The following is a 26,524-nucleotide window of genomic DNA, read 5'->3' on the forward strand; positions in this document are numbered from 1 at the left end:
TTTACTTTCAGCAATCACAATACTGTCACTACCGGAACTACTGGCAGAAGCCTTCCTGTTCTCATCAGAAGATACCAAAACTAACAGAGGGGGACTGGATACTGATCACCTTCTTTACTTTCAGCAATCACAATACTGTCACTACCGGAACTACTGGCAGAAGCCTTCCTGTTCTCATCAGAAGATACCAAAACGAACAGAGGGGGACTGGATACTGGAACACAGGCCTGGATGGGTGCACTAACCAAAGCCAACATTATAAAAAATATACAGATCAGGACATTACACTTAACTGCAAGAATCATAACAGAATGTTAACTTGTAGGTAATTTGTTATAACATTTCAGTGGTGAATAACATGCATTGTTCTGCCACTTTTTATACATGAAAATTATTTTCTGAGGGTGTAATACAGTTTATTAGCATGACTGCTCATTTATGACACTGCTTTATTATAGGTTCATAGGTAGGTACTAGGCTATTTGCCCGAAGGCATTTATAAGCCTAGCCGGAATGTGATGGCTTTCGCCGCCCTCTTAGATTAGTTCGTTGTGCCTCTTTCCAGCAGAGCCACTGAAGTGATCCCTGGGGTAAACTTTCTGTTTCCCATCCACTCGTCAAGGTTTCTCTTGAAGAGGGTTAGCGAGGAGCTCTGCCTAATGTAGATTGGAATCTTGTTCCAGAGCATGGGAAGTCCCTGGGACAGGAATCTATCCCTCCAGCACGTCCTATTTATTGTTGTGGTGAGGTTTAGATCCCTGGAGCATGTGGCTTGAGGGGATATGGTTTTCTTTAGGTGGAGCATGTCCATCAATTCTGGGTTGGACGTAGCCCTGTATGTCAGGCAGAGATCACCTCTGAGTAGGCAGTATGCAACCAAGTACAGCTGGAGTTTCTTCAGTCGAGCTGCATAGGGCATCTGCTTGAGGCCAGTGATCCTCTTGGTGAGGAACTTCTGTGGTCTTCCCAGTTGTCGCAGGTGTCTTGTAAGATACATCCCAAATGGGGCATTGTACTCTATGATGGGTCTGATGAGTAATGCATAGAGGGGCCCAATGACCTCTTTCGATCTGGATGCAAACCCTTTTGTGATTAGGTGGGCCACATAGAAGGATTTTCTAACCACTTTGGCAATGTGATTATCAAAGGAGAGGTTACTATCTACTTGGGCCCCCAGATCCCTTATTATGTCTTCCATATTTAGGGGGCTACCACCTATGTGGTAGTTTGTGGGTACTTTGTGTTTTCCAAAGGGGATGACTATGCACTTTTTGGAATTTAGCTTGAGGCCATGGTTTTGACACCAGGTATCTGTCTCAGTGAGACCCTTTTGGAGGATGTGTGTGTCAGCCGGAGAGTCAGTTATACCCCTAGTTTGCAGTTGTCTGTGAACTTGGTCAGCCATAGTCCTCCTGTGCTTGCCTGTACTTCTGAGAAGTATATGCAGAACAGGAGGGGTCCTAGGATTGAGCCCTGGGGAACGCCACTTGTAACCGGTTTGGAGTCAGACTTAGCTCCCGCAGCTCTTACCATGTGGATTCTGTCTGTGAGCCAGTTGGCAACCCATCTCGTGACATAGGGGTTTATGTTCAGACTGGTGAGCTTGTCTATAATACCTAAGTGGGGAATGGTGTTGAAGCCCTTTGCGAGGTCTAGATAGGCAGTGTGGACCACCTTTCCCTCATCTATAGCCTTGGTAATGGTTTCAAAGAAGTCCACCAGGTTTAGGAGGCATGATCTCCCCTTAACAAAGTGAACTGGGAAGTGTCCAGTGTTTGGAGGTTCCCAATGTCTCTGTTAATGAGATCCATGATGTTGCGCCCCATAGCTTTGCAGACCAAGCTAGTCAGGCTTATAGGGCAATAGTTCCCGGGGTCCATTGTGGCTCCACCTTTGTGGAGCGGAATAACTCTGTGGGCACACAGCCTGTGGAGAGGCTAAGTTTAAACAGTGTGTTTAGGTGAGGGGTTAATTCATCTTTGAGCTCGTGTAGGGTGCAGCATGGGACACCGTCCAGTCCCATTGATGCTGTGTTTTTGGCTTTGGAGAGGGCTGTTTTAACCTGAGTGTCTGTGATTTCAGGGGTACTACATTCTTCTGGTATAGTTATGGGCCCTTTTGGGGGTGAGAGTGGGGTGAAGTTTGCACTGAGCCTGTCTGCCAGGATGTTGGCTATATCGATCAGTTCAGTGTATTTTGTGCCATTCTGCACTAGCTATGAGCAGATCTGAGAATTACCAGTTAGATTCTTCTCATAGCTAAAGAATGCCTTGTGGTTATCTTTGGAGTCCATGGCAATTTTTCTTTCAAAGCTAGCCTTGGATGATTTTATGAGGGAATGTAGTTTCTTGCTGATACTGATCAGGGATGTCTTCCCTTCTTGGGATTTTACTCTTTTCTGTACTAGTTTCCTCCTTCTATTGTATAGCTTGTTTATGGCAGGGGTCCACCAGACCGGTTTCCTTTTCTTGGAGGAGTGAGTCTTGGTTTTGTTTGGGATAGCACGATCCATACATTCTTGTAGGTGCCCATAGAGTGCATTAGTAAAGGATTTTGCAGCTTGGACAGTGTTATCCTTTAGCATGGCGGCTTTGAAACTTCCCACCTTGATCTTAAGTAACGTGAAGTTTGCTTTTGAAAAGTTTTTCACGGTGGTTTCTTTGACCAGGGGTGGTGGCGGAATGTGGATATCCAGAGTGATTAGTTTATGGTCAGATCTAAACAGTGAGGGGTTGTCCTCTGGTGTGGAACATCGGTCGCCCATGTTGGTGATGACCAGGTCCAATATATTGTCACCTCTGGTGGGGGTGTTGACCAGTTGATCTAGGACATTTGAGTTTATAAATTCTATGAAATTTTGGGCAATGGAGTTCGTACTTGAGTAGTTCTCCCAGTTAATGTTTAGGTAATTGAAATCACCCAATATCAGGGTGTTTGGTAGGACCTTTATGTTTCATAGAATGTGGAGTAGGGGTCCTGGGACATGGTGGATGATCTGTAGCAAGCTATAATTTGAATAGCAGTTTTGCCCATTGTTAGTTGCACGTGGATGATCTCTGAAGCATCGTGCTGTACCTCTAACCTGGAGGTGTGGGTATCCTTGATGAATATGGATACACCCCGCCTTTTGTATTTCGGTCCGGGTTTTGTGGCCGAAATGTATGGCATGAAAACCAGGTTTCTGTTACTGCACATATATTGATCTTCTCCATACTGAGGAGTGCCTCGAGTGCATGCATTTTGAGGTTTAGACTTCTGGCATTGAGCAGCATTACCCTCAGTTTTTTGTTACTTGTGCTATTTACGGCAGTGGGTTTGTCTTTTGAGCCTTGCCTAAAAAAGGCACTATGGGGGTGGCAAGAGCCTTGGCCAGTATTCGAAAGCCTAAGGGTGAGAGGTGCAAACCATCTCTAGCGAAGCAGCGTGGCTTGTCTAGCATGTCATCCCAGGCTGACAGATACTGGATCCACTTTGAATGACACCAGAAGCTTAGCCAATTGCTGAAATTGATAATTTTTTTCTCTATACCGTGGTATCATTCTTGGTGAGGGCAGGATGCTACTCAGGGTCAGGGTCATACCGGCCTGAGCTACATGATCACATAGCTCCTCCATGTCTCTTTTCATGTATTCCTGGGAGGTACGGCTCAGGTCATTCACACCAACATGGACAATGATAGAGTCATATTTGTACTTGTTCTGGAGTGACCTGAGTGCTTGTGTTATGTGGTGGATCCTGGCACCCGACAGGCAGCTAACACTAACCTTCTCCTTGTTCAGTCTAGTGAGTAGGATGCCAGTGTGCCTGACTGTAGAGTCACCTATTAGTAGTGTGTTGGGTATGTTATTTTGTCTTAAGGGCTGTGATTGTGTGGCACACTGGTTTTGTGAAGTATGTGTTTCATGGCTTGTGTTGGGGGGTGGCGGTTGCTTGGATGTCTGTTTTGGAGGTCTCTGTTGCTTTTGAAGATTTTTATTTAGAGCCTCCGAGTATGTTTTTGTGTATTTATGTGTGTTTTTTGCCTGTGCTGGTTTCATAGGTCTATGTGAGACTGGTGGTGCAATGCAAGTAATTCCCTTCTCCTCTTGACTGCCTGGTCCAGTCTTGGGTTGAGAGAGCTTAGCCTCCAGTTTGGCTGTATAACTGCATCTCTCGCATGTATTAGTGTTTGGTGGAAGGAGGAGAGGGTTTTCTGTGTACATGAGGCAATTGTAACATTGCCTCAAAATGCGCAGATTCACCAGTTGGACTGGAGTACACCTGAAACTGCCCTTTGGACATGCCTGGATAGGTACAGTGAACTGTTTTACTGATTGGCTGGTAAGGTTGATTATAGAGCCTTGTCCTTCTCTACAGTATAGGAGAGTCTAGTGCTAAGGTTTATTAGTGCTTGCTATGAGTTTTGGGCAAGAGCCGGGATGAGAAGTGAATGATTTGAGTAGTTAAGTTGAAAGTTTGTCTAGTTCCAAGGGAAAAATTGAAGAGTAGACTTTGTGGTGCCAGGAATAGTTATACCCTAGCTAATTCCCCAGACTCTGGAATAGATTGCCCATACATGTCAAGCAGAGTGCCTCTTTGGCCCTCTTCAAAAGGAACCTTGACGATTGGATCGGAGAAAGGAAATTCACCCCGGGGATCATGTTAGTTGCCCTGCTAGACAGGGGTCCAGGGAAGTAAATAGTGTGGGAAGAAATAGCCAGGGAATTGTTATGGCTAGGCTTGTATAGGCCCTAGGGCTGATAGCCTAGTACCAACCTATGAACCTATGAACCTATGAACTGGCGCTGCCCGGCGCGCAACACTGTGCAAATGCGAGTTTTATAGCAGGGGAATGAAAGAGATAGAAATTAGCCTAAATGGCCAATAAACTACTAATTTGTGGGCTGAAACGACTCCTCCATGGACAGATAGGCTGCTCAAAGCTCCCTCTCTCACAGTGAACAGAGAAACTTCCTTCTATCCAAGTAATGTATGGGCAAACACAGAAACTTGTAACACAGCCCTGAATTCAGCACTAACCTGAAAACTAGACTAAACTAGCTTAGAAAGGCAGGAAAACAAGTATTTTTTATTTTTGTTTTTTTCAGAAAATAAAGCAGATACAATCAGAAAAACACTTTAAATGCACAAAAATGGCTATCACACTTGAGTGTGTAGCCTACAACATTGATGTTTTAATAATGTAACATTTTTGTAGTGTTGGTGTTGCCAGCTCAGCTGTACAAAGACATGAAGCCCTGCCTGTGACTCAGACAACCTGACAGGTAGTTTTCCAGGAGTTAGAGAAGCCGGTCGGAAAGAGTGGGAGTGAGCCGCTGACATTGGCTCCCCCATCCTGACATTTGGGAGGCAAGGCCTACTGAGTAGATTAATACACAGAACAGGAGGGATGCCATAGCGATTGCTCACAGGCAGAATAAGGGTCATTCATGCATGTGTCTCCCAAGCAGTGTATGCACTGTGCTTGGCTGGGTCCTAACAGAGTGTGTGTGCCCCAATGTCAACACTGCAGTCCATATGCAAAGACAGTTATGTAGATGGGGATTAGGGGTAATGTCACAAATACCCCACCTTGCTGGTGGTGGGAGCTTTGTGTAATTCCATGACCAGGGTACAATCAGAGTCCACCCTTAAACATGGGTGTCCCAGTCTTTGGGGTATGAGTGCAGACCCACAGTACAATGTGGTAAATAGAGAAAGAACAGGTAATACTGATTCATGAGGTTACACTGGCACATGGGGACCAGGTTGCTTTCATAAATACCTGGATGACAGCCTTTCAAGGTGATAAAAAGGAAAATTGTAAACAGGTTTGAAGAAGGAAAAGCATATAAGAAAAAAATATATAGCAGTGGAAAGCAAGATGTAAAACACTTGGCAATCCAGTATACATACATTTAAAGGTATTCACCAGGAAATGTGTTTCATGACATAATTGTTCAGACCAAGCAAGGCTTGATAAGAGATGTGGTTATGCAGACGTTGTACAGAGGTGACAACTGGTTAAGGACTAAGAGGAAGGCTAACAAGGACTGGAAAGTCTAAGAGAACAGTGAGATGGACTGACACTGTACCACCTGGTGACACGTTTTCCTGGCTCTATACTGAAGAGTCACGTGCCTGCAGTGTGGGCCATCTGTAAGGTTCATAGGTTGTTACTAGGCTAAAAATCACTGGGGCATTTACAAGCCCAGCCTTGCACCTCAAGCTATTTGAGTCCAAAGTATCATATGGGGGCATGTTAGTAGGTAGGTAGCTAAGGAATTGTAAGGGGGAATTAGGATACTACTTTTCTTATTGATGGCCTCTGTCCATAAGGGGCATGGAAGTGAAAAAAGAAGCAGTGTTCCCAGGTGGGCTTCAACCACAAAACCTTTGGTTAATAGCCGAACATGCTAACTGACTGCAACACAGAGACATAAGCATGTGCACACGTAGTGAATAACTGACAGCTCATTGTGTTACATTTTAACACTATACCTGCAAGTTGTGCACATCTATGCATTGGGTGCTACAAATTCAGATCACATCAATGAAGCTGATTTATGGAGATAACATGGATATCAGAATACAAATAGTGCCCTTAAAGTCCCTTTCAAAAAGAATTAACTTGTATACTTTGTAGGTCTGGGAGACTAATTGTAGTAATGGCATGGTTACTATGAAGTTCATATAACATGTAGGTAAAATGCCAATTTTTACATTTTCTTCAAAGTGCTCTTAATGTACAGTTTACTTTAGAATTAAAATAGCATGACAATGCATGAGAATGATGTTTCCTGACAAATTAAGTTTTACTCGCAGAATTTAAATGTTGCCTTGAGTCTTTATTTAAGTATTGACGGAACAGGAGATACGTCAGTCTTTTGACTGAACTGATTTAATTTGTGTTTTTCACGTTGCCCATTTACTGTACAAACAACAGATCCTCAGACACTGCAGAGCTCCATTAACATGCCCTGTAGTAATACATTCTTACAGCGGATGTCTGACTAAGTGCTAGAGCTTAACGTCACGCCCTCTCAGCAGTGCTTTATACTGCTTTTAGAACATGCCTGACAAACACTACTTTTTAGTTGTTTGGATAAAATGAAGACTAAAAAATGAAAGAAGATGAGCAACATAATATAAAGCATCTAGTTTAAGTAGTTTTACTTCCTAAGTCCTTACTAGTTGAGGATGGTCCATATATGTCTGGAATTTTCTTTAAATGTAAGTGTTTACTAAAGAGGAGAATCTACATAGTAAATGTGAGATATCAGCATACCTCACAACTTCCCAGATTTTTACAGAATGTCCAGATTTTTGCCTCATAATTTTGGTCTGTACCTCTTAAAATTTGTGGTTTTCTTGCAAATCACTGGCAAATCATTGAAGACTGAAGTCAGAAAATAATGACAGACGTTTGAGTTTCAGACTTCATATCCTTCAGAAAATTCACGCTAATGCAAAACACATTAGTCTGTCAAGTTTCTAAGTTTTTAAGTGCATTTAAAAAGTATCCCTAATTTTGGGCCCCCCCTCAACCTATTGTTTGTGGCTTTGTCCAGACTTCTTGTTCTAAGAGGTTTGAGACGTATGGACATCAACATTTTCCTTTACACTGTATTGCAGTGAACAGGCCTTATGACTCATTTTTTCTCATGTAAAATTGCTCTGAATTTTTTCTTATTTTAGTATGTGCTTTGTTTTTAGCCTCAGCATGTTGTGTTACCTAGTGGGTGCCCCCCTGCTGGCCAAAACCTCCTAAGCTATTCTTTTCACTGAACTTTTGTCTCTCTTTACCCCCTCCAGCCCAAATAAAATGGAAGCCTTGCCTGTATGTTATTTTTGAATGTGCCTAGGCCTTTTTTCTGAGTTGTACTTTTGTAATATTTTGCATTTATAACATGAAAATGAGCAGCACAAGATTTAATTCATCATTCCATGCTGTTCAAACCGAGTAACCTATTACTACTACGGCTGATTATCTTTCTTAGTTTGTAACGTGCGTGGATGTAGCAGAATTCTGCTGTTCTCATGGGCTGAACTGTTACTCAGAGATAGTTTGTAACGTGCGTGGATGTAGCAGAATTCTGCTGGTCTCATGGGCTGAACTGTTACTTAGAGACAGACTTTGGTGCAGCTTCTGGCGTTCTGAGTCTGAATGATTAAGTAAGCTCTTGCTTTCCTATCTGTCCAATCAATGCAGCTCCTTCCCTGTGCTGCACCTTCTAATTCTGCCATCAGTCTAATTTCTGAATTACTGTTTTCTGTCCGACTTTTGCATTCCTATCCTGAATTTTTCTCCCCTCCACTTCTGAGAGAGGTATACGCTAAAACATTTTAAGCTTTTTGGAGCAAGTATTTCTTCCCATCCTTTACATCATGCACTCCATCTTCCGTTTTCTATATGCACCATTTTTGTCTTCACCTGCAGATGTGCAAGGAACCTATTGATTTAGTTGTGGGGGCCCTGCTGTCATGAAGAACTTTGACTTGTTTTTTATCTTCCACTCGTTCTCTTTTTCGACTGAGGTGGAAGTATTGGCATTTTTACACTCAGTACTGTTAAGAATCATTGAGCCAGTGGTTAAGATGAAATTATTGGTGCTTGCACAGTTAATGTTGTGGGATCTCTGGATTGCATACTGGGTTGCTTTAGATCATGCTCTTCTGAGCAAAGTGTTGATCGTTGCCTACTTGAACGGGTAGAGTCATAGCATATGCAGGTGCACAGACTCGTAGATATGCCATATCCTCTCTCTTGGTGCTCATGTAATGTGGTGTCTTTTGCTCGCAGGTTCATAGGTTAGTACTAGGCTACCAACCTCCCACCCAAATGTACACATATCCAATTAGTCCATCAGCAGTGCACATGTAACCAAGCAATATGACAGATGAGCAAATGCAGGTCTAACAATTGTATATAGCTGCACAGGACAGAACCAACACTACATCCATGCAAGTGAAAGGCAAGCAACCAAGCACAGTTCCAAACAGAAGTACTGCTGCTATATTTGTTTTTTTTTTGTTACTTTTGGTGTCACTGCTGTCTTCTGCTATCTGCCTCATGTTGGTGCCCTCTTATCTTTCTGCAGTCTTGACAGAGATGGAATTGGGGTTTCCTGGTACAGTGCTACCTTTTCAGCAGATAGAGTTTTTTTTCTGTCTACTGTACCTTTCCTTTACATACATACAGGATGTGCTCTGACCATGATGTGGTTCGTACTGCAATGCTTCCTGTCTACCCTTGTAGTTCTGCCTGAGCAAGAATTCCCTATCACAGCTGGGGCAGGAGCAGAAAAATCCCACAGCCTCCACCTCCCCACAGGCAACTGGCAAAATCCCTCAGAGTCCCCCACCCCTTCATCCTTGGCACCCTGTCCACTAACTGAGCACAGACCACCAGTGTTCTAAATGAGATCTCTCACTCTTTGAACCAGTGGGCCTGATGTTTGTGCTCTTAACACTTTTTATTGCTGTTGTAACCTGTGGTTTAGGTTCCTAGGGGATATATAAGTACTAGGCTAGCTGCCTGTGTGTGCCATTTTAAGCTTAAACAATTTCCCTTTTGGTACTTGAATTATCCTATCTCATTTGGTGTTAGATTGCACTTACGTATCCCATGGTTGATAATTATGTTTTACCCCTCGTGAGAATAACTGGGATCATACAGTAGATTACTTGAAGGGCCCCATGCGTGGGATAAAGCATTTAGGATCGGCATCTGTCTATTACTAGTACATAGGCCAATTCTAGAGTACATTTTCTTGTTCCCATCCATAGCTCCAAGTTGTGTGTGAATATGGACAGGAGTGAGGTTTGTTTTCCATGGATAAGGAGTCTGTTCTAGAGCAGTGGTATCCTCTGTATTATAAACGTATCCCTCTAAATCTTTCTGTTGATGTTGCAGTCTTGCAGAAGAGGTTGAAATCCCTAGACTGAGTATGTCTGTTGCCATTTGACTTGTTGGTGTGTAATAAATCCATCAGAACTAGGCCTGAGGATGCCTTGTATGAGATACACAGGGCACCTCTTAGATTCTATATTATATATTCAAACCTCATATGTTCGACAACATATGAGCGAAATTTGAAACATCAAAAATATAATAAAATATTTAAAAAAAACTTACCTCAGTGCTCTGAGCAGGGGGGCAAGCCCCCCTGCACCCCTCTACTTAAATATACCAACTCTGAGATTGCACTTCAGTGCAGAAAAGGGGATGTTCCCATTCTGCGCCATATGGAGCCATTGCTTTTCACCTTCTAACTTTTTAAAGTTCAGTCATATGGTGTCGACCATATGACATTCGAAGTTTAAAACATTCGAATAATTAATAGGGACCCACCTCTTAGCAGTCTATAGGATGCCGAATATAGTGACGGAGTTATGAGTGTTTCTATGTAGGACATATTGTTTCGACTTTGCAGAAGCGAATCTGGTTCAACCAACACTTTGTGCCACTACCACGAACCAGTACCCTACCCCCCCCCCCCCGCTCAAGTGAACTGCAAAAAAATACTTCATTGTAATTAGCTGATCGTTAGATCAGTAGCTCAGATGGTGTGAAAAAACATATCTTAAGTTTTGTTATGTATTTCAGCTAAGGACCTTAATTTAGCCATTTTATTTTAAAATTTTAACTTATAGTTATTAGTGCATCTTCTGAGAGGGTCTATATTAGATCACCGAATGCTTAAAAAAGCGAACGGTGATTAATCGACCCTATGTAAGCGAAAGCTTAAAATATCGAAGCAACAGAAACCCGAATTTTTTCCTAGGGAAAGAATTTGGTTGTCCATTTCTGTTGCTTCGGTATTTTCAGTGCTGTGGTGTAAAGTTACGGGTCGGGTACAGGTAAGGGTGCGATTGTGTGGATGTGAGTGTTAGGGTGGGTTAGGTGAGTTAGGGTTAGGGCGCGGGTTAGGTATGTGTGCGATTGTTTGGACGTGAGGGTTAGGGCGTTAGGTGAGTTAGGATTAGGGAGCGGGTGAGGTGAGTGTGCAATAGTGATGGTCCTTACGGTTAGGGTTTGGGTTCAGGTAAGTGGATAGTTAGTGGTGTGTGTATAGTTTAGTGTAGGGTTAGGTGTCAGATTTTAGGTGTATGTGTGTGGTTTGCTGTTTGTTTGGTGTGCTTGTGTTGTGTGTATGTGTTTTGGAACAGCGTTTTTTTCACTGTTCTGACAGTTCGTGATTGTAAGCTTTCGCTTACATAGGGTCGATTAATCACCGTTCGCTTTTTTAAGCATTCAGTGATCTAATAGAGACCCTTCTGAGAGATGTCATCCTGCAGAAGTAGGCCATTTTTTCAAGATGTTTTTTACTTTTCCTTGCTTGCAAAAAAGGATCTTGTTTTCCTTCTTTATTTTCTCTTCTTAAAGTCATCATTGTTTCACTTGTCCTTAGACTGCTCCATGTTGTTATAGCCTGTCTGTGTAGACCAGGGGTCTGCAACCTGTGGCTCTGGAGCCACATGTAGCTATTCCATCCCTCTGCAGTGGCTCCCTGTAGCTTTGAAAAATAATAGCCACTCTACTGCAACACACACATACACACACACACACACACACACACACACACACACACACACACACACACACACACACACACACACACACACACACACACACACACAGAGTGATTGAGTGATGGACTTTAAATGTTACTCTTATAAATGTAGAAACTTGCTAGAATAACACGATTTCTGTTACCATGCATTCCACACACACTATGATCGATCAAGCAATCCCCTGGCAGCAGCAGCATCTCCTGAAAGGTTTCCATACCTCTCATACCTCTCAAACTCTTACAAGAAGTCTGGACAGAACCCAAATAAAGGGGAACAAAGGAACAAAAATAGGGACGCATTTTAAATATTGCTCTTGTTAACTTAGAAACTTGCTAGAATAATATGGTTTCTGTTAACATGCATTTTACAGACACACACACACGCACACACACACACACACACACACACACACACACACACACACACACACACACACACACACACACACACACACACATTTACCTCTCAAATGTGCAGATTTTTGCAGAATGATCTGGCTTTTGCCTCATATTTTTGGTCTGTTCCTCATAAAATTGTTGTTTTCTGGCAAATCATTGAGGGCTAAAGTCAGAAAAATAGACATTTGAGTTTCAGACTTCATACCCTTCAGAAAATTCATGCTAATGCAAAATCTATTATTCTATCAATTTTCTAAGTTTGTAAGAGCAGTATTTAAAAAGTGTCCCTATTTTCTGGCCTTTGTGCCCCATTATTTATGGGTTTGTCCAGATTTCTTGTTGTAAGAGGTCGAAAGATATGAAACACATGCACACACACACACACACACACACACACACACACACACACACACACACACACACACACACACATGCACACAATGAGTGCAATTGAGCAATCCCAACAAAGGAACAAAAATAGGGACGGATTTTAAATATTGCTCTTATAAACTCAGTTCTTTTATATTTAGTATAATAACTATGTATAAAACGTTTTACATTGTGTTATCTTCATCTTAGGGGTCAGATAGGTTGTGTGGCTCCCGATGAATTTTATTTGGTGGGAGAGGGGCCAAAAATGGCTCTTTTGATAGTGAAGGTTGCAGACCCCTGTTGTAGTCAAAAGTAACAAACAGACTTTGTTGTAACACTATTTCTGTCCAGCACAGTAGTGCAGAGTGATAAACCCAGAACTGCAACTCAGGTGATCTGGTAATTTACTAGTGACCCAGGAGCTGAAGGAAGTACTGAGAGAGTGTAGAAGTGAGTGGGGTATGTCAAGTCACCCATCTTGGGGATGGGTGTACTAGAAACCAACAAGCTGAAGGAACAAGTGAGAGAGGGTAGAAATGAGTGGGTAGTGTCACTTCATCTATCATGTGGGTGGGGGCACTAGTGACCTAGGAGCTGAAGGAACCAGTGACAGAGGGTAGAAATGAGTGGGCAGTGTCATTTCAACCATCTTGGTGGGGGGAGGAATGTAGTTGAGATACAGTTCAGCCTGCTGTAGGTCTGACATCTAGTGGAGAGAGATGTGCATGGTATGTAATGTGACAGCATCTAACACTTGTACATAATTACTGTTCACTTGTCTAAGTACAAAAGTGACCATGTACTTCAGGGAATGCATTGCAAATCTTTGTGCAAGCAAGAAAACATATCCTGGGTGGTAGGGGTATAAGAAAATTCACCATCTTCAGTGGATGCCCGATTGTGGCGACTCCATTCTGCTGTTTCTCCTGCCACCAAAGTTTGCTGAAATGGCTGTTTGGCAGAGTAAGTAACATGTTAAAAACATCTGGCTGAGAATGTATGTGTTTGTGTGTGTTTGTGTATGTGTGTGTGTGTGTGTGTGTGTGTGTGTGTGTATATTATATATATAAGTAAAGCATAGATCCTTGTAGTGAAGCAGTGTAGTTTTTCAGCCTTCGGGGGTAAGACATTTCCCTCCGTAACGAAAAACAAAAATAGACCACAAGGCAAACTGGTACTTGTGAGCATCCAAGCTGCTGGCTAAGAATCCTTAAAGTCAGGAAGAAGAGCCATGCGCTACAGACAAGCTCACCTGAGACTTCAGAGTAATCAGGCATTAAATAAATGATTTTGATTATATGTCACTCATTAGAATTCATGTTGTTGAGCAACTTGATACCCCATAAGCTCCTTACAGCCATGTAAATCTTGACATAAGATGGTACATTTTTTTCATGGTGCACTAAGTCATACTCATTTGTGGCTCATGGTGAGGACGATGTATAGTACACCTATGTTACCTCCTCGTGCTGGAATATCCTCTTTGCTAAAATGTCTCCAAGGATCCATTTTTTAAGTTTGTTCACAGGCTTGCTAGTGCTGACTTTTGATATGCAATGTAATACGTAGCAGCCTCACCTTTGGTGTACAAGGCTGTGGGTTCTATTCCCATACCAGATAGATTGAATACTGCAATGCAGTGCTGCACAAGGGGGTTGCTGCACTATTGAGCGTGTTGTCCTTTGGATAAGATGTTAAATTGAAGTTCCATCTGCTTGAGTTGGTTGTAGCTCAGGGGGATGTAAAAGATCCCACAGCACCTATCAAAAAGAGTAGGGAAAGTTCCCTGATGTTCTGGACAAATTTCCCCTAGTAGTAGACATACCACCTTGGTTGTCCTCTGAAAAGAGACTGCTAGCCTAGTGGAACTAACCTGGTCAACAGAGGATAAATAAATAAAAATAAATGAATATGACTAGCGGGATTTGCATGAAAACATTGTATGTTACTGTTCTTCTCAGTGTGGTGAAAGGAGAGGGTGATGTTAACAAATAACTGTTATTACTTGCTTTGGTGACTTGGTATCAAATCATATTCATTTATATGACATGAGAGTGTTTCACACCACTTCTTCCTCTTGGACAATGTGTATCTCAAGAAGTCTGTTAACTGATTATGTATGCATGTGTATTAACCAGAAACAAAATCTTTTATTAATAAAGGCAGATGCTTCAGCACTTACTTTTGTAATACCCATACAGTTGAGCAATTCCATCTTTAATTTAATGTTTGTAGGTTTCATTCCATAGTAGGAAGAAGGTCTGACTACCACCCAGGTGATAGAGAGAAGAAAAACTCTGATTATGACCCAGGTGATAGAGGCAGGAAGCTCTGACTATGACCCAGGTGACAGTGGCAGGAAGCTCTAACTATGACCCAGGTGACAGTGGCAGGAAGCTCTGACTATGACCCAGGTGATAGAGGGAAGAAGCTCTGACTGTGACCCAGGTAATAGAGGGAAGAAGTTCTGACTGCGACTCAGGTGATAGAGGGAAGACGTTCTGACTACGACCCAGGTGATACAGGGAAGAAGCTATGACTACAGTCCAGGTTACCAGAGTTATAGCAAATCTCCTGGTACTCGAGTAGCCAAATAGGGATGAGAGAGGAATGAAGGGGCCATGCCAGCTTGCCACTTTTGGTGGATGATGGACATGGGATATGTGGTAGGGGTGTATATAGTGTATCACTGAGCACAGCAGACTGCATACCAGGTAGTATAGGTACAGAGACAACAGTGGAGGCGATGGGCTACTGTGAGGGTTTCCCATTGCACGCACCTTGTGAGGATGGGAACTAAGGTAGGCATATCACAACAGAGGTGGAACATTCGCCTGACTAGGCCCAGTCATCTAGTAGTGAACCTGGAACAAACACAGAGGGGAAAGGTCTTACAATGCCATCCACTCACAGTCATGTTTTCTCCTCGGACAGCTGTCGTCTGTGTCAGTCAAAGGAACACATGCACCACCTAGGTACTTGATGAGGACAGCTGATGGTTAGCACATGATGACAAGAAAGATGAAAAAGAAATCTTAGGACTGATGTTTGACACTCAGGATTACTGTGGTTGGAATTTATCTTTCCTCTACATCCAGTGACTTTGTAGCTACACGTGGGACGCAGGGGACACATCACCCTTTATGGCAGTATGTTTGATTTTCCCTACAAAAAAGAAAAAAAAAGTTTTTCTATTTTTTTTTTTTGTTCATTTTTTTGCACTGGATTGTTGGTGCAAGTGTCAGCACATGAGGTGCTAACAGGCAGCTTCCAGTTTGATAGCTACCAGACCATCAAACCTAGGTCATCAAAGTACCTGTATGACAATAAAAAGCCCTACACTGAGCTCTCTGCAAGTCGTATATTTAACAGTACTTTGTACAGCCATTTTTCTTCCTGAGGGCACCTTTCCCCCAACAACTTATGCAGCTCCCTCACACACATATACCTCCTGGAACTTGTATTTTTGCACTCCACGGTTACACAATAATAGAGAAAAGTGGAAAATCACTGCGTTGTGAAACTGATTTCTCCCTTTACATTGTACTTACTCAGTTTAGGAAACTAGTGACACAAAAGTAAAAATAAATAAACTCCACAGCACTCCTGTTATGCTCCAACAAAGTCACAGAAACATAACGCAAATCAAAGAATGGCAGTTCAGACAGAAAAACTGTAAGAAATAGAATTTAACAAAGTTTGATATGGTAAATTGGGAATAATCCTGTGAGACCCTGTTTTCTTTTTGTTAATGTTTGTTAGTAATAGCACCATGAGTTCTGGAATAGATAAATGAATATGTATACCATCTTAACCAATGTTCTAGAAGACACTGACAGACCAGTTTGTGGGAACAATATTCTCTGACCAGCAAACAAAGGCCTTAGGTGCCATTGCCTCCCGTACTTTGTTGATTGTAAGCCTTTTCTATCGTCTGCATAAACTTGAGATGATCCCCTAAAGAAAAATTAGCAGGAAGATGAAAACTACATTATTAATAAAATATTATAGTATGCGCATTAACTGTGAGTGTATATATTTACTTTTTGACAGGGTTGCAAAACTCCGTGATGACCTTATGGACCTGAGGAGTGAATGCACTGCTTTGTACAGTAAGGGGCGCACTCTGACATCAGAACAGACAAAGCTTATGATATCAGGAATCACCCAAAGCTTGAATGCCGGATACTCCCAGAACTTGAATCCTAGTTTGAACGTCACTCTTTCCCAGGGGCTAACGCCTTCTTTATCTCCTGCTCTCACCTCAGACCTAACATCCAATCTGACTCCAAGCCTAACACCAAGCTTAATGCCAACATTTCCAACTTCTCTTAAGCAAGGGCTAATTCAGAATTATGGAACCGGAGTGGAAACAAATGCTCTGCAAACACTGAAATTCATGCAGATAAGGAAACCTCTAATGAAATCTGCAATTAGTGGCCAAAATCTGACAGAAGAAGAAGTCAACATGAAGTTTGTGCAGGACCTTCTAACTTGGGTTGAAGAAATGCAGGTATGGTCAAAAGTCTTAAGTATAGAAATCTTCTGGTGATGTTTACGTGGCAGTTTCATGAACATTTCTTAACTCCTTTCCTGTTCACTGTGCCATATGTATATGCCCCTGCACTGCTCTACAGCACCAGGTCTTGGGACTTGAACCTCTTCTACTTCAGAGCTCTGAATGCATTTCTTTGTGGTTTGATTCAAACCATAATGAAAGTGTAAGAGCATGTTTCATGCAGTGTCTTCTTGTTGTGCTTAAATAGTTTTTTTTTTTTTACCACTAGAGAGCAACAGTTCAGAAATGTTGCAGTTTTTTTAATGAAAGTTAAGAGTAAATGCATTTTAAAGAGCTATTATTATGTAGACCTACTTCCCTGTTTTTAGTATTAACTGTGCTGAAGAACAGTTACTGCTAAAGTAGCACAGGTGCTTTTAGAGAAGAAGGGAAGTGGACATTCGGTTGTTTTATGACTAGGATTTCAGTTTGTTCCTTGCAAAACCACATAAGAAAATATTAGCCAAGCAGCAATAGATTTGGGACCATTGTTGCATAACCATGTAATACTTAAGGAGAGCTGACAAAAACATTGTCTTTTAGGAAATTATGCTGTTACAAAATATATATATATATATATATATATATATATATATATATATATATATATATTCTTCTCTAAAAATGAAGTAAATTCAAGATAGCGTTTGTTCATGGTCATGGTACACAGTTTTTCTTCACTCTGTTTCTGACATGTGAAAGTACAGAGAACATAGAATCGTGTGTCTATGAATATGTTGTATTTACACTGTAATGCAGTCTAGTTTACCACTTTTGGTGTTATATAAAGTAGCATAAAGCATTGCCTGTCCAGGTGGTTGTTGAAATGAGGAACGCCCATGCTGCGAGAGCTACTTCAATTACTTCATAGTCCCCATTTGTTTTTTGAACAAAGCATGCTTTATAGTTTCTGCAGTAATAAAATCTACTTAAGTGACTTGGCTTATGTACAACAAATAAAAACGTTTTACAGTGTGTAACAAATTAAACAGTTATGAACAGGCAATGTATGAATTTGAATGCAACATTATTAGTAAAAAGGTATGTTTTTCTGTATGCAGGTAAACTGTCTAGGTGAGTATAGTGTGAATCATTTGCCAACATCCAACTCGAATGGCAGACGTAATGATTGTCTACAGAGACTTGCCACATTTCATGATAGTGAAGTCTAGTTTTTTTTATATTAAGAAACAGTTTAGGGTGCATACTCAGTAAGGGAGACAAGCATCCTCTACAAACACATACAAAAAAGCACAGTTATTTTTGTTAGAGCATGTATGTTTGGCAAGTTGTCATCTCTTTACAGTTTGATGTGTCCTGTGTGCTTCTGTTAGATTTTATTTGGTTGAATATTTATGACTATGAGTTTGGACTATGAGAGGTTGAATATGTTATTATAGATATTTTTTTAGGTTTGTGCTGTAAGCCAACCTATACTTACGACAGAAGTGCAGGCATTACTTTTGAGCTTGCTAAGATCAGCATAAACACTGTTTTAGGGGGCTGTTTATTCATAATGCTGACAAAAAATATAGACAGTGTTGGGTACAAGACACAGAGAAATAAAGTCCCAGCTGTGACTCTGATGTCCTGAGATGTTTTGATAAGCAGCCCAGATGTTGGAGTGGTTGACGGGGAAAGGGAGGGGGTGGAGTTGGGAGTGATCAGACAATGCTAGCTTATCCATTATGGGGGGAGTAGCCTGACCCTATGTGTGACTGTCTCCTAGCACAGGAAGTAGTCCCAGAACACAGTTATTGGGTTGAGATATCAGTCCCTACCATATGGCTCCTAGCACAGGAAGTAGTCCCAGAACACAGTTATTGGGTTGAGATATCAGTCCCTACCATATGGCTCCTAGCACAGGAAGTAGTCCAAGAACACAGTTTTTGGGTTGAGATATCAGTCCCTACCATATGGCTCCTAGCACAGGAAGTAGTCCCAGAACACAGTTTTTGGGTTGAGATATCAGTCCCTACCATATGGCTCCTAGCACAGGAAGTAGTCCCAGAGCACAGTTTTTGGGTTGAGATATCAGTCCCTACCATATGGTGCATAGAGGAGCAGTTGCATTAGGGTGAGAACCCCAGTAGTGTATGGTCATCACAGAGCAACATTGTGGGATCACAAAGATGTCAGGTTGCTCGGGGAAGCAACATGTGGGCCAGGGGAAAAATCACCGACCCTGCATGGTTGCCTGGATGATGACTCTTCCTCTATATGGTTGTTCTAAAACTAGTTGTCTAAGAGTGAGTTGTTTCTAGGGTAAATCTCCAGTGGAGACCATAGATTCCCCCATGGGTTGATGTGTGTGCGATGAATGTAAAGGAAGGAACTGCTGACAGTCTGAGTAGGAGAGGAGGATGATTTCTTGGCAGCTAGGGGAAAAAGTACATAGAAAAAAAAAAGACTGAAAGAAATGAATGATTTTTTTTGGGGGGCGGGGGTCATGTTTTTCCCTGCTCTGTGGTGGATGTAGCCTCAGTGACTATTACTGTTAATTCCCAAATCTACTGCATTCATTAGACTAGTTAAATGTAATGGCACAAGGATAGCAAGCTACTTCTGTCCATGTCTTCCCACTATACTGTGGAGTATCAGGAGTGGGGGCCAATCTTTAGCCTGTCCGATGCTATGGGGTACTGGGAGTGGTGCTAATCTTTAGCCTGTCTGATATTATGGAGTATCAGGAGTGGTGTTAATCTTTAGCCTGTCTGATACCATGTGGTATCAGGAGTGGGCCAATCTTTAACTTCTCTGATACTATTGGTTATCAAGAGTGGTGCTAATCTTTAGCCTGTCTTATACTATGGGGTATCAGGAGTGGGGCCAATCTTTAGCCTGACTGAAATTCAGATTTCCAACACATATGTGTTCTCTTCTAACAGACACAACTGGATCGAGCTGAATGGGGTTCAGACATGCCAAGTGTGCAGAGCCATTTAGACAACCACACAAACTTTCACAGAGCTATCGAAGAGTTTGAATCAAGCCTTAAGGAAGCCAAACTCAGTGAGGTATGAAATGCGTCTCTTATTTAAACAGGCGTCAAACTGTTTGCACCATAATGTGATTATTTTCTTATATTAACTGTTCTTTTAACTCACTTTATAAGATTGTAAGGTTATTTGCATCTATTTCTCTAGGTGTTAGTTAGAAAGCTGCATTGGAATAAAAAAAACAGTAAAAAAAATCTTATTTTTTGTATTTCATCTCAAACAGGTTACAGGTGCAGAACAATTTACTGAAAATACTATTCATTATATACTGGGTAAATTCATGCATTGTTACATTGTTAAGGAGAACAAAATAAGAGTTATCATGAGTTTGGTAAACTATTTTTAATTAATTTTGCTATTGTCCTTACATTTGTATTTTTGCATACTTTTATTTAATTATAGCATGGCCAGGAGTTGTGGACAGGATGGTAGGAAAACAAGACATCATTCTGTCCATCTGTCTGTCTGGGGAAAACAGATGTTAGTAACATTGACAGAAGACTAGTCAGGGAGGAAGAATAAGTAGATGTTTGGCCAACTTATCTTTAAAGGTTCGCCTGCTACTTAACTCAGCCTTGACGGAGACAGGGAAGTTGATTTAGATAAGTACTGTAATACACAGCATGCCCCATTGATATCTTATCTGCAGCATATGTGTATGTGGGTGGATGGGGTATGTTGCTTATGTGACAGCTTGAATATTTGTGTGCAGGAGATGCTTACAATGTTGAAAAGGGAAGCTCTGAGTGGCACACTACACATGAGGAAGCCCTGTCATCTTTAAGTGTGATGGTTCCTTCCCCTCTCTGACTTAGCCCAACCCCTAATAAAAGGGCATATATGGGAAAAGAGTGGGTAAACATTTGGCTGTTTAGACAGAAGAGCAGTAAATTGGAGGTCAATAGAGTTATGGACTCAAAAAAAAAAATTACAAAATAAAAATCTTGGAAGTCATGGTCTGTGGGTGGGAGAATTATGTTGGGATCATCTGCAGTGATTGCAAAATATTCCCAGGTCTACTTACACCGAGCTGCATTGTAGAAAAGGGATAGACAAGCACATAAATTACTAAGAACATATCTTAGTTTGTGAATGCAGGCTATAGAAGTGATGTTAGGTTCCAGTGTCCCAGTTTTGTACACATATCCAGAAAGAATTATAAACCTGCTTTAGTTCCTTAAAGCATACCTCTCAACTGTCCAAATTTGTGCCTTAAATTTGTTGGTCTTTTTCTCATAAAATTGTGGTTTTCTGGCAAATCTTTGGCAAATCATGGGGGATTAAAGTCTGAAAAGGACAGATATTTGAGTTGCAGACTTCATACCCTCCAGAAAATTCATGTTAATGCAAAACCTGTTATTTTATCGACTTTCTAAGTTTGCAAAAGCAATATTTAAAAATTGTCCCAATTGCTGGGCCTTTGTCCCCCATTATTTAGGGCTCTGTCCATATTTCTTCCTGTAAATGGTTGAGAGGTATGCCTTAAAATGCTGACTTCTAAGCAAAACATTCTTATGTCTTCAGTTAGCTGACTTGACATTATTTTTGTGCTCATGCGAATTTATTTTAAATTTTATTAATTTTGAGAGGTTTTGTAATTTCCATTTCATGTCTGATCAGTAAGGCCATTTACACCTGAAATCATCAGTTGTCCTTGACACAGGCAGCCACATAAAGTGCATAGTCCTACTGATGTCTTCCAAAGGATATGTGGTTCTATCGTGTTTATCAGGCAGGTGACCTGGCAGTGCTCCCAAGAGGTGTTAAAAACATACAAACAAACAATAATGAATTGTACGGAATTACATCATGGGACAGCCCTTTGCCTGCTGTTTCCTTATTCTGGTGCACCCTTCATTTTTTTTCATCACAGAAATTGGGGAGAACAGTCGTGAAACATAACTGCACTGCAGTCCCCATCTGGTCTTTTCCCAGCAGTCCACGGTGTATGTGGTAGTAGGTTCACCTAGTTAGATATCTGGTGGCCATCTGGTGTTTTTAATCTGCATCAGTAACAGGCATCCCTTGCTCCCCTGTTTTTACTGTTCTCCAGTCCTGGTAGCAGTCTAGCATGTAATAGCTATCTCATGCAGCTACAGAACTGCTGAAGCATAAGGTGATTAGTGACCAACGATCAAGCAAAGTAGGAAGCTCTAACAGTTCTTTTCCTTGAGAAGATGACATTGCACAGACTTGACAGCTCTTAAGCTTGTCTTGTCATGCATCTAAACTGTCAAGCTGTCCATGGTTACTTCTTGTGACAGCAGAGGTCGGCAACAGGTTCTTTTCTCTGTCAGGTAATGCCTGTTGATGTCTTGTTGAAAAGCTTGCTACAGTCCAAACTCATTTTTCACTTCAAAAATATCTTGCAGCGTTTTTGCTCTGCTGACACTGAGATTGGAGCCTTACAACCTCATGTCAGTCCCTCCAAAAGGGTCTTCACCAGTCTCTTCCTGAAGGTAGCCTTAGTCCATGGATTCAATCCCTGTATTGACTGTGTGCAGCTCCTACCCCAGCATACAACATATGCATCTTGCAGGATATGCTAATCCTAGAGCTGCTGTTACCAGCCTATCAGGAAAACTAGGTTGGGAATGAAGCTGAATCCACCAATCTTAAAAAGAGGTCAGTGTCTTCTTTTGTTGTCTGAGTGCAGTCCCCAAAAGGGATGATGATGCATTTTTTTGGTATTCAGCTTGAGGCCATGTTTCTGGGACAAGTCATTTGTATGAGTGAGACATCACTAGGGGAATTGATGACAGCACCCAGCTTGCAGTCATCTGCAAACTTGGTCAGCAATAGCCCAATGGATTTGGCATGCACCTCAGAAAAGTATATCCCAAATAACACATGGGTACGCCATTTGTTACAGGTCTACTGCTTGAGGTGGCTTCCCCTATTTTGACTACATGGGTTCTGTCAGTGAGCCAGTTTGCTACCCATCTGGTAACATTTAGATTGATGCCTACTTCAGAGAGTTTATGTATTATGTCTGAGTGGGGAATAGTGTCAAAGGCTGTAGCCAGGTCAATGTAGGCAGTGTGCACCATCTTCCCCTCATCCATGGCTTTGGTGACTGTCTCAAAGAAGTTGACCAAATTTAGCAGACATGACTTCCCCTTGACAAGGCCAAACTGTTTGGGATCAAGTGTTTGGAGGTTGCCAATGTCATTGTTAATGAGGTCCATGATAATCCGTTCCATGGCCTTGCAGATCAGGCTAGTTAGGCTGATGGAGCTATAATTTCCCAGATCGGTAAATGCTCCACCTTTGTGTAAAGGGATGACAGTGGCTGTTCTCCAGTCAGCTGGGACGAAGCCAGTAATCGGGCTTTGGTTGAATAGAGTGCCTAATAGTGCTGCAGGTTCCTGCCTGGGTTCACGTGGGATGCAGCCTGGGATGTTTGACCCCCTCATACACACATCATCCAGGTGTCCCCTCTTGTTACCCCCATACCAGGCTCCCAACACCATGCGCATTATTTTTTTCTTCTTTTTCTCACATTTTTCCTTATTCATCATCATTTTCAAGAAGTCATGACTTTGTATATGCTCTGTTGTGCACTTGAAATGTGTTTGTTTGTTTTTTTTTTCTTTTTATATGACCTTTTCATCGATTCATGGCTTAAAGATAAATTATGATTAAGGAAAGAAATTCAGTTTTGCTGTTCAGCTTTAGTTTTCCTTGCATCCTTTCCAACAAAAGGAAGAAACTGTTGCAGAAAAGAGGAAAATCCCAGGATGCAAAAAACTCCCTTACCAGCCTCAGTAAGAAGCTGAGATCCCTCATAAAATCCTCCAAAGCTAGTTACGAAAATAAAATTGCCAAAGATTCAGAAGACAACCACAAGGTATTCTATAACTATGTCAAGAATCTAAATGGCAATGCTCAGATCTGCTCTGAGGTGCAACAGAATGGCATTAAATATACTGATCCCAAGGATATTGCCAATATCCTGGCAGATCAATTCAGTGCCAACTTCACTCCCCTCTCAACCCCTAAATGGCCCATCTCAATACTGGAAGAGTGCCAAATTCCATTAATAACGGCCACACAGGTACAAAAACGCACTCTCCAAAGCTAAGAATACAGCATCCATGGAAACAGGTGACATCCCGGGCTGTGTATTGTATGAACTACAAAATGAACTGGCACCTCACCTAAGTGTCATGTTTAATCATAGCCTCACCTCATGCTCTGTGCCCACTGAGTGGCGCACAGCTACAGTTATCCCACTCCACAAGGGGGAATCCACCTTGGATCCCGGGAACTACCGTCCCATCAGTCTGACGAGCCTGATCTGCAAGGCCATGGAACCTATTATCATGGAATTTATAAACAAAGACATTGGCAACCTTCAAACACTGGACCCCACCCAGTTTGGGTTTGTGAATGGTCGATCTTGTCTCCTGAACCTGATTGACTTCTTCAAATCAGTCTCCAGAGCTGTGCACTAGGGTAAGGCAGTCCACATAGCCTATCTGGACCTCACCAAGGTCTTTGACACCATCCCCCACTCTGGAATCATAGATAGACTTACTAAGCTGGGGATTAATCCCTACATCACTTGATGGGTTGCCAACTGGCTTACTGACAGAACCCACACTGTAAAAGTAGCTGACTCCAAATCCAGCTCCAGACAAGTGACAAGTGGAGTACCTCAGGGTTCAGTCCTGGGGCCGCTCTTGTTTGGCATCTACTTCTATGAAGTACAGGCCAACACTAAGGGACTCTGGCTAACAAAGTTTGCAGATGACTGCAAACTGGGAGCCATTATTGAATCCCCAAATTATGTGGATACTCTACAAAAGGGCCTTACAGAAACAGATGCTTGGTGCCAGAGCCATGGGCTCAAGCTCAATGCCAAGAAATGTATAGTTATCCCCTTTGGGAAAAAAACATGTATCTGTGAATTACCACATAGGTGGCAGTACACTAAACACTGAAAGTGTGATAAGAGACTTAGGGACACAGGTGGACAGTGGTCTCACCTTTGATAACCACATCGCCACAACAGGCAGGAAATCCTTCTTTGTGGCATACCTCATCACTAAGGGCTTTTCATCCAAAAAAAAGGAGGTCATTGTCCCACTGTACTCATCCCTCATTAGACCCATTATAGAATACAATGCCTCGTTTGAAATGTACCTCTCAAGACATCTGCAATGACTGGAAAGGCAGCAGAAATACCTCACTAAAAGAATCACAGGCCTAAAGCAGATGCCCTATGCTGACCGCCTTAAAAAACTCCAGCTATGGAACAACTTGTTACCACTCCCACAAGAGGGGAAAACATACTGGTCCTGATCATCACCAACATGGGGACTCTATGCTCCAGACCAGAAGTGTATCCCTCACTGGTAAGATCAGACCATAAACTAATCTCATTGGATATTCACATCCCGACCCCACCTCCTGCCCAGAAAACCACAGTGAAAAACTTCTCTAAAGCAAATTTCACACTCCTCAAAACCGAGGTGGAATCCTTCAAAGCCCCCGGCCCTGTGGAAAATACGGCCCAGACCGCAGAATCCTTTATAAATGCATTCTATGAACACCTTCAGGAATGCATGGATCATGCAATCCCAAATAAAACCAAGACCCAATCCTCCAAAGGCAGACGTCCTGTCTGGTGGACCCCAGCCATAAACAAACTATACAATAGAAGGAGGAAGCTACTAAATGATAGAGCAAAATCCCAAAAAGGGAAAGCATCTCTGATCAGTATTAGCAAAAATCTACGGGCACTCATAAAATTGTCTAAGGCCAGCTTCGAGAGAAAAATTGCACAGGACACTAAGGATAATCACAAGGCTTTCTTTAGTTATGTTAGGAACCTGGGTAGGAATTCCCAGATATGCTCAGAATTAGTCCAAAATGACAAAAAATACACCGAACCCACAGACATTGCCAACATCCTAGCTGACAGGTTCAGCGCAAACTCCCCCCGCAACAAAACGACAAATATCTATCCTAGCAGAGTGCTGCCCCACTGTCATTTCAGATGCTCAGGTAAGAGCCGCCCTCACCAAAGCAAAAAACACAGCATCAATGGGACAAGACGGTGTCCCGGGCTGCGTCCTACATGAACTCCAAGAAGAGCTAAACCCAAACATAAAACTACTGTTCAATCTCAGCCTTACTACAGGATATGTGCCTAAAGAGTGGCGTACAGCAACAGTGGTCCCTCTCCACAAAGGTGGTGCCTCAACAGATCCTGGAAACTATCGCCCCATAAGCCTGACTAGCTTGGTCTGCAAAGCTCTGGAAAGGATCATCATGGACATCATAAATAAAGATATTGGGGACCTACAGACACTGGATCCAACCCAGTTCGGCTTTGTTAAGGGCAGATCCTGCCTCTTAAACCTGGTTGATTTCTTTGAAACAGTCACCAAGGCCATTGATGAGGGGAAGGTGGTCCATACAGCCTACCTGGACCTTGCAAAAGCCTTCGATACAATACCCCACTCGGGCATTATAGATAAGCTCACCAGCTTAAATATAAACCCCTATGTCACTAGATGGGTTGCAAACTGGCTCAAGGACAGAACCCACATGGTTAGAATTGCTGGAGCCATGTCAGACTCCAAACCAGTTACAAGTGGCATCCCACAAGGCTCAGTCCTGGGACTCTCTTG

The 26,524-nt window shown here is 42.1% G+C and overlaps 1 protein-coding gene across 4 annotated transcripts in view; it reads left to right on the forward strand.

Annotated features, from left to right (window-relative positions):
- DST (dystonin) overlaps positions 1-26,524 on the forward strand; it is a 4,096,730-nt gene that overhangs the window by 2,329,268 nt on the left and 1,740,938 nt on the right. For all 4 annotated transcript variants that reach the window (XM_044063350.1, XM_044063347.1, XM_044063348.1 and 1 more), the window contains 2 exons: positions 16,380-16,839; positions 19,773-19,901. In XM_044063350.1, the coding sequence (XP_043919285.1) occupies positions 16,380-16,839; positions 19,773-19,901 (589 nt within the window). The remainder of the gene's footprint in view (positions 1-16,379; positions 16,840-19,772; positions 19,902-26,524) is intronic.

This window comes from Protopterus annectens, chromosome 2.part1 (assembly GCF_019279795.1).
Source record: "Protopterus annectens isolate FY-2018-M chromosome 2.part1, PAN1.0, whole genome shotgun sequence".
Lineage (NCBI taxonomy): Eukaryota > Metazoa > Chordata > Ceratodontiformes > Protopteridae > Protopterus > Protopterus annectens.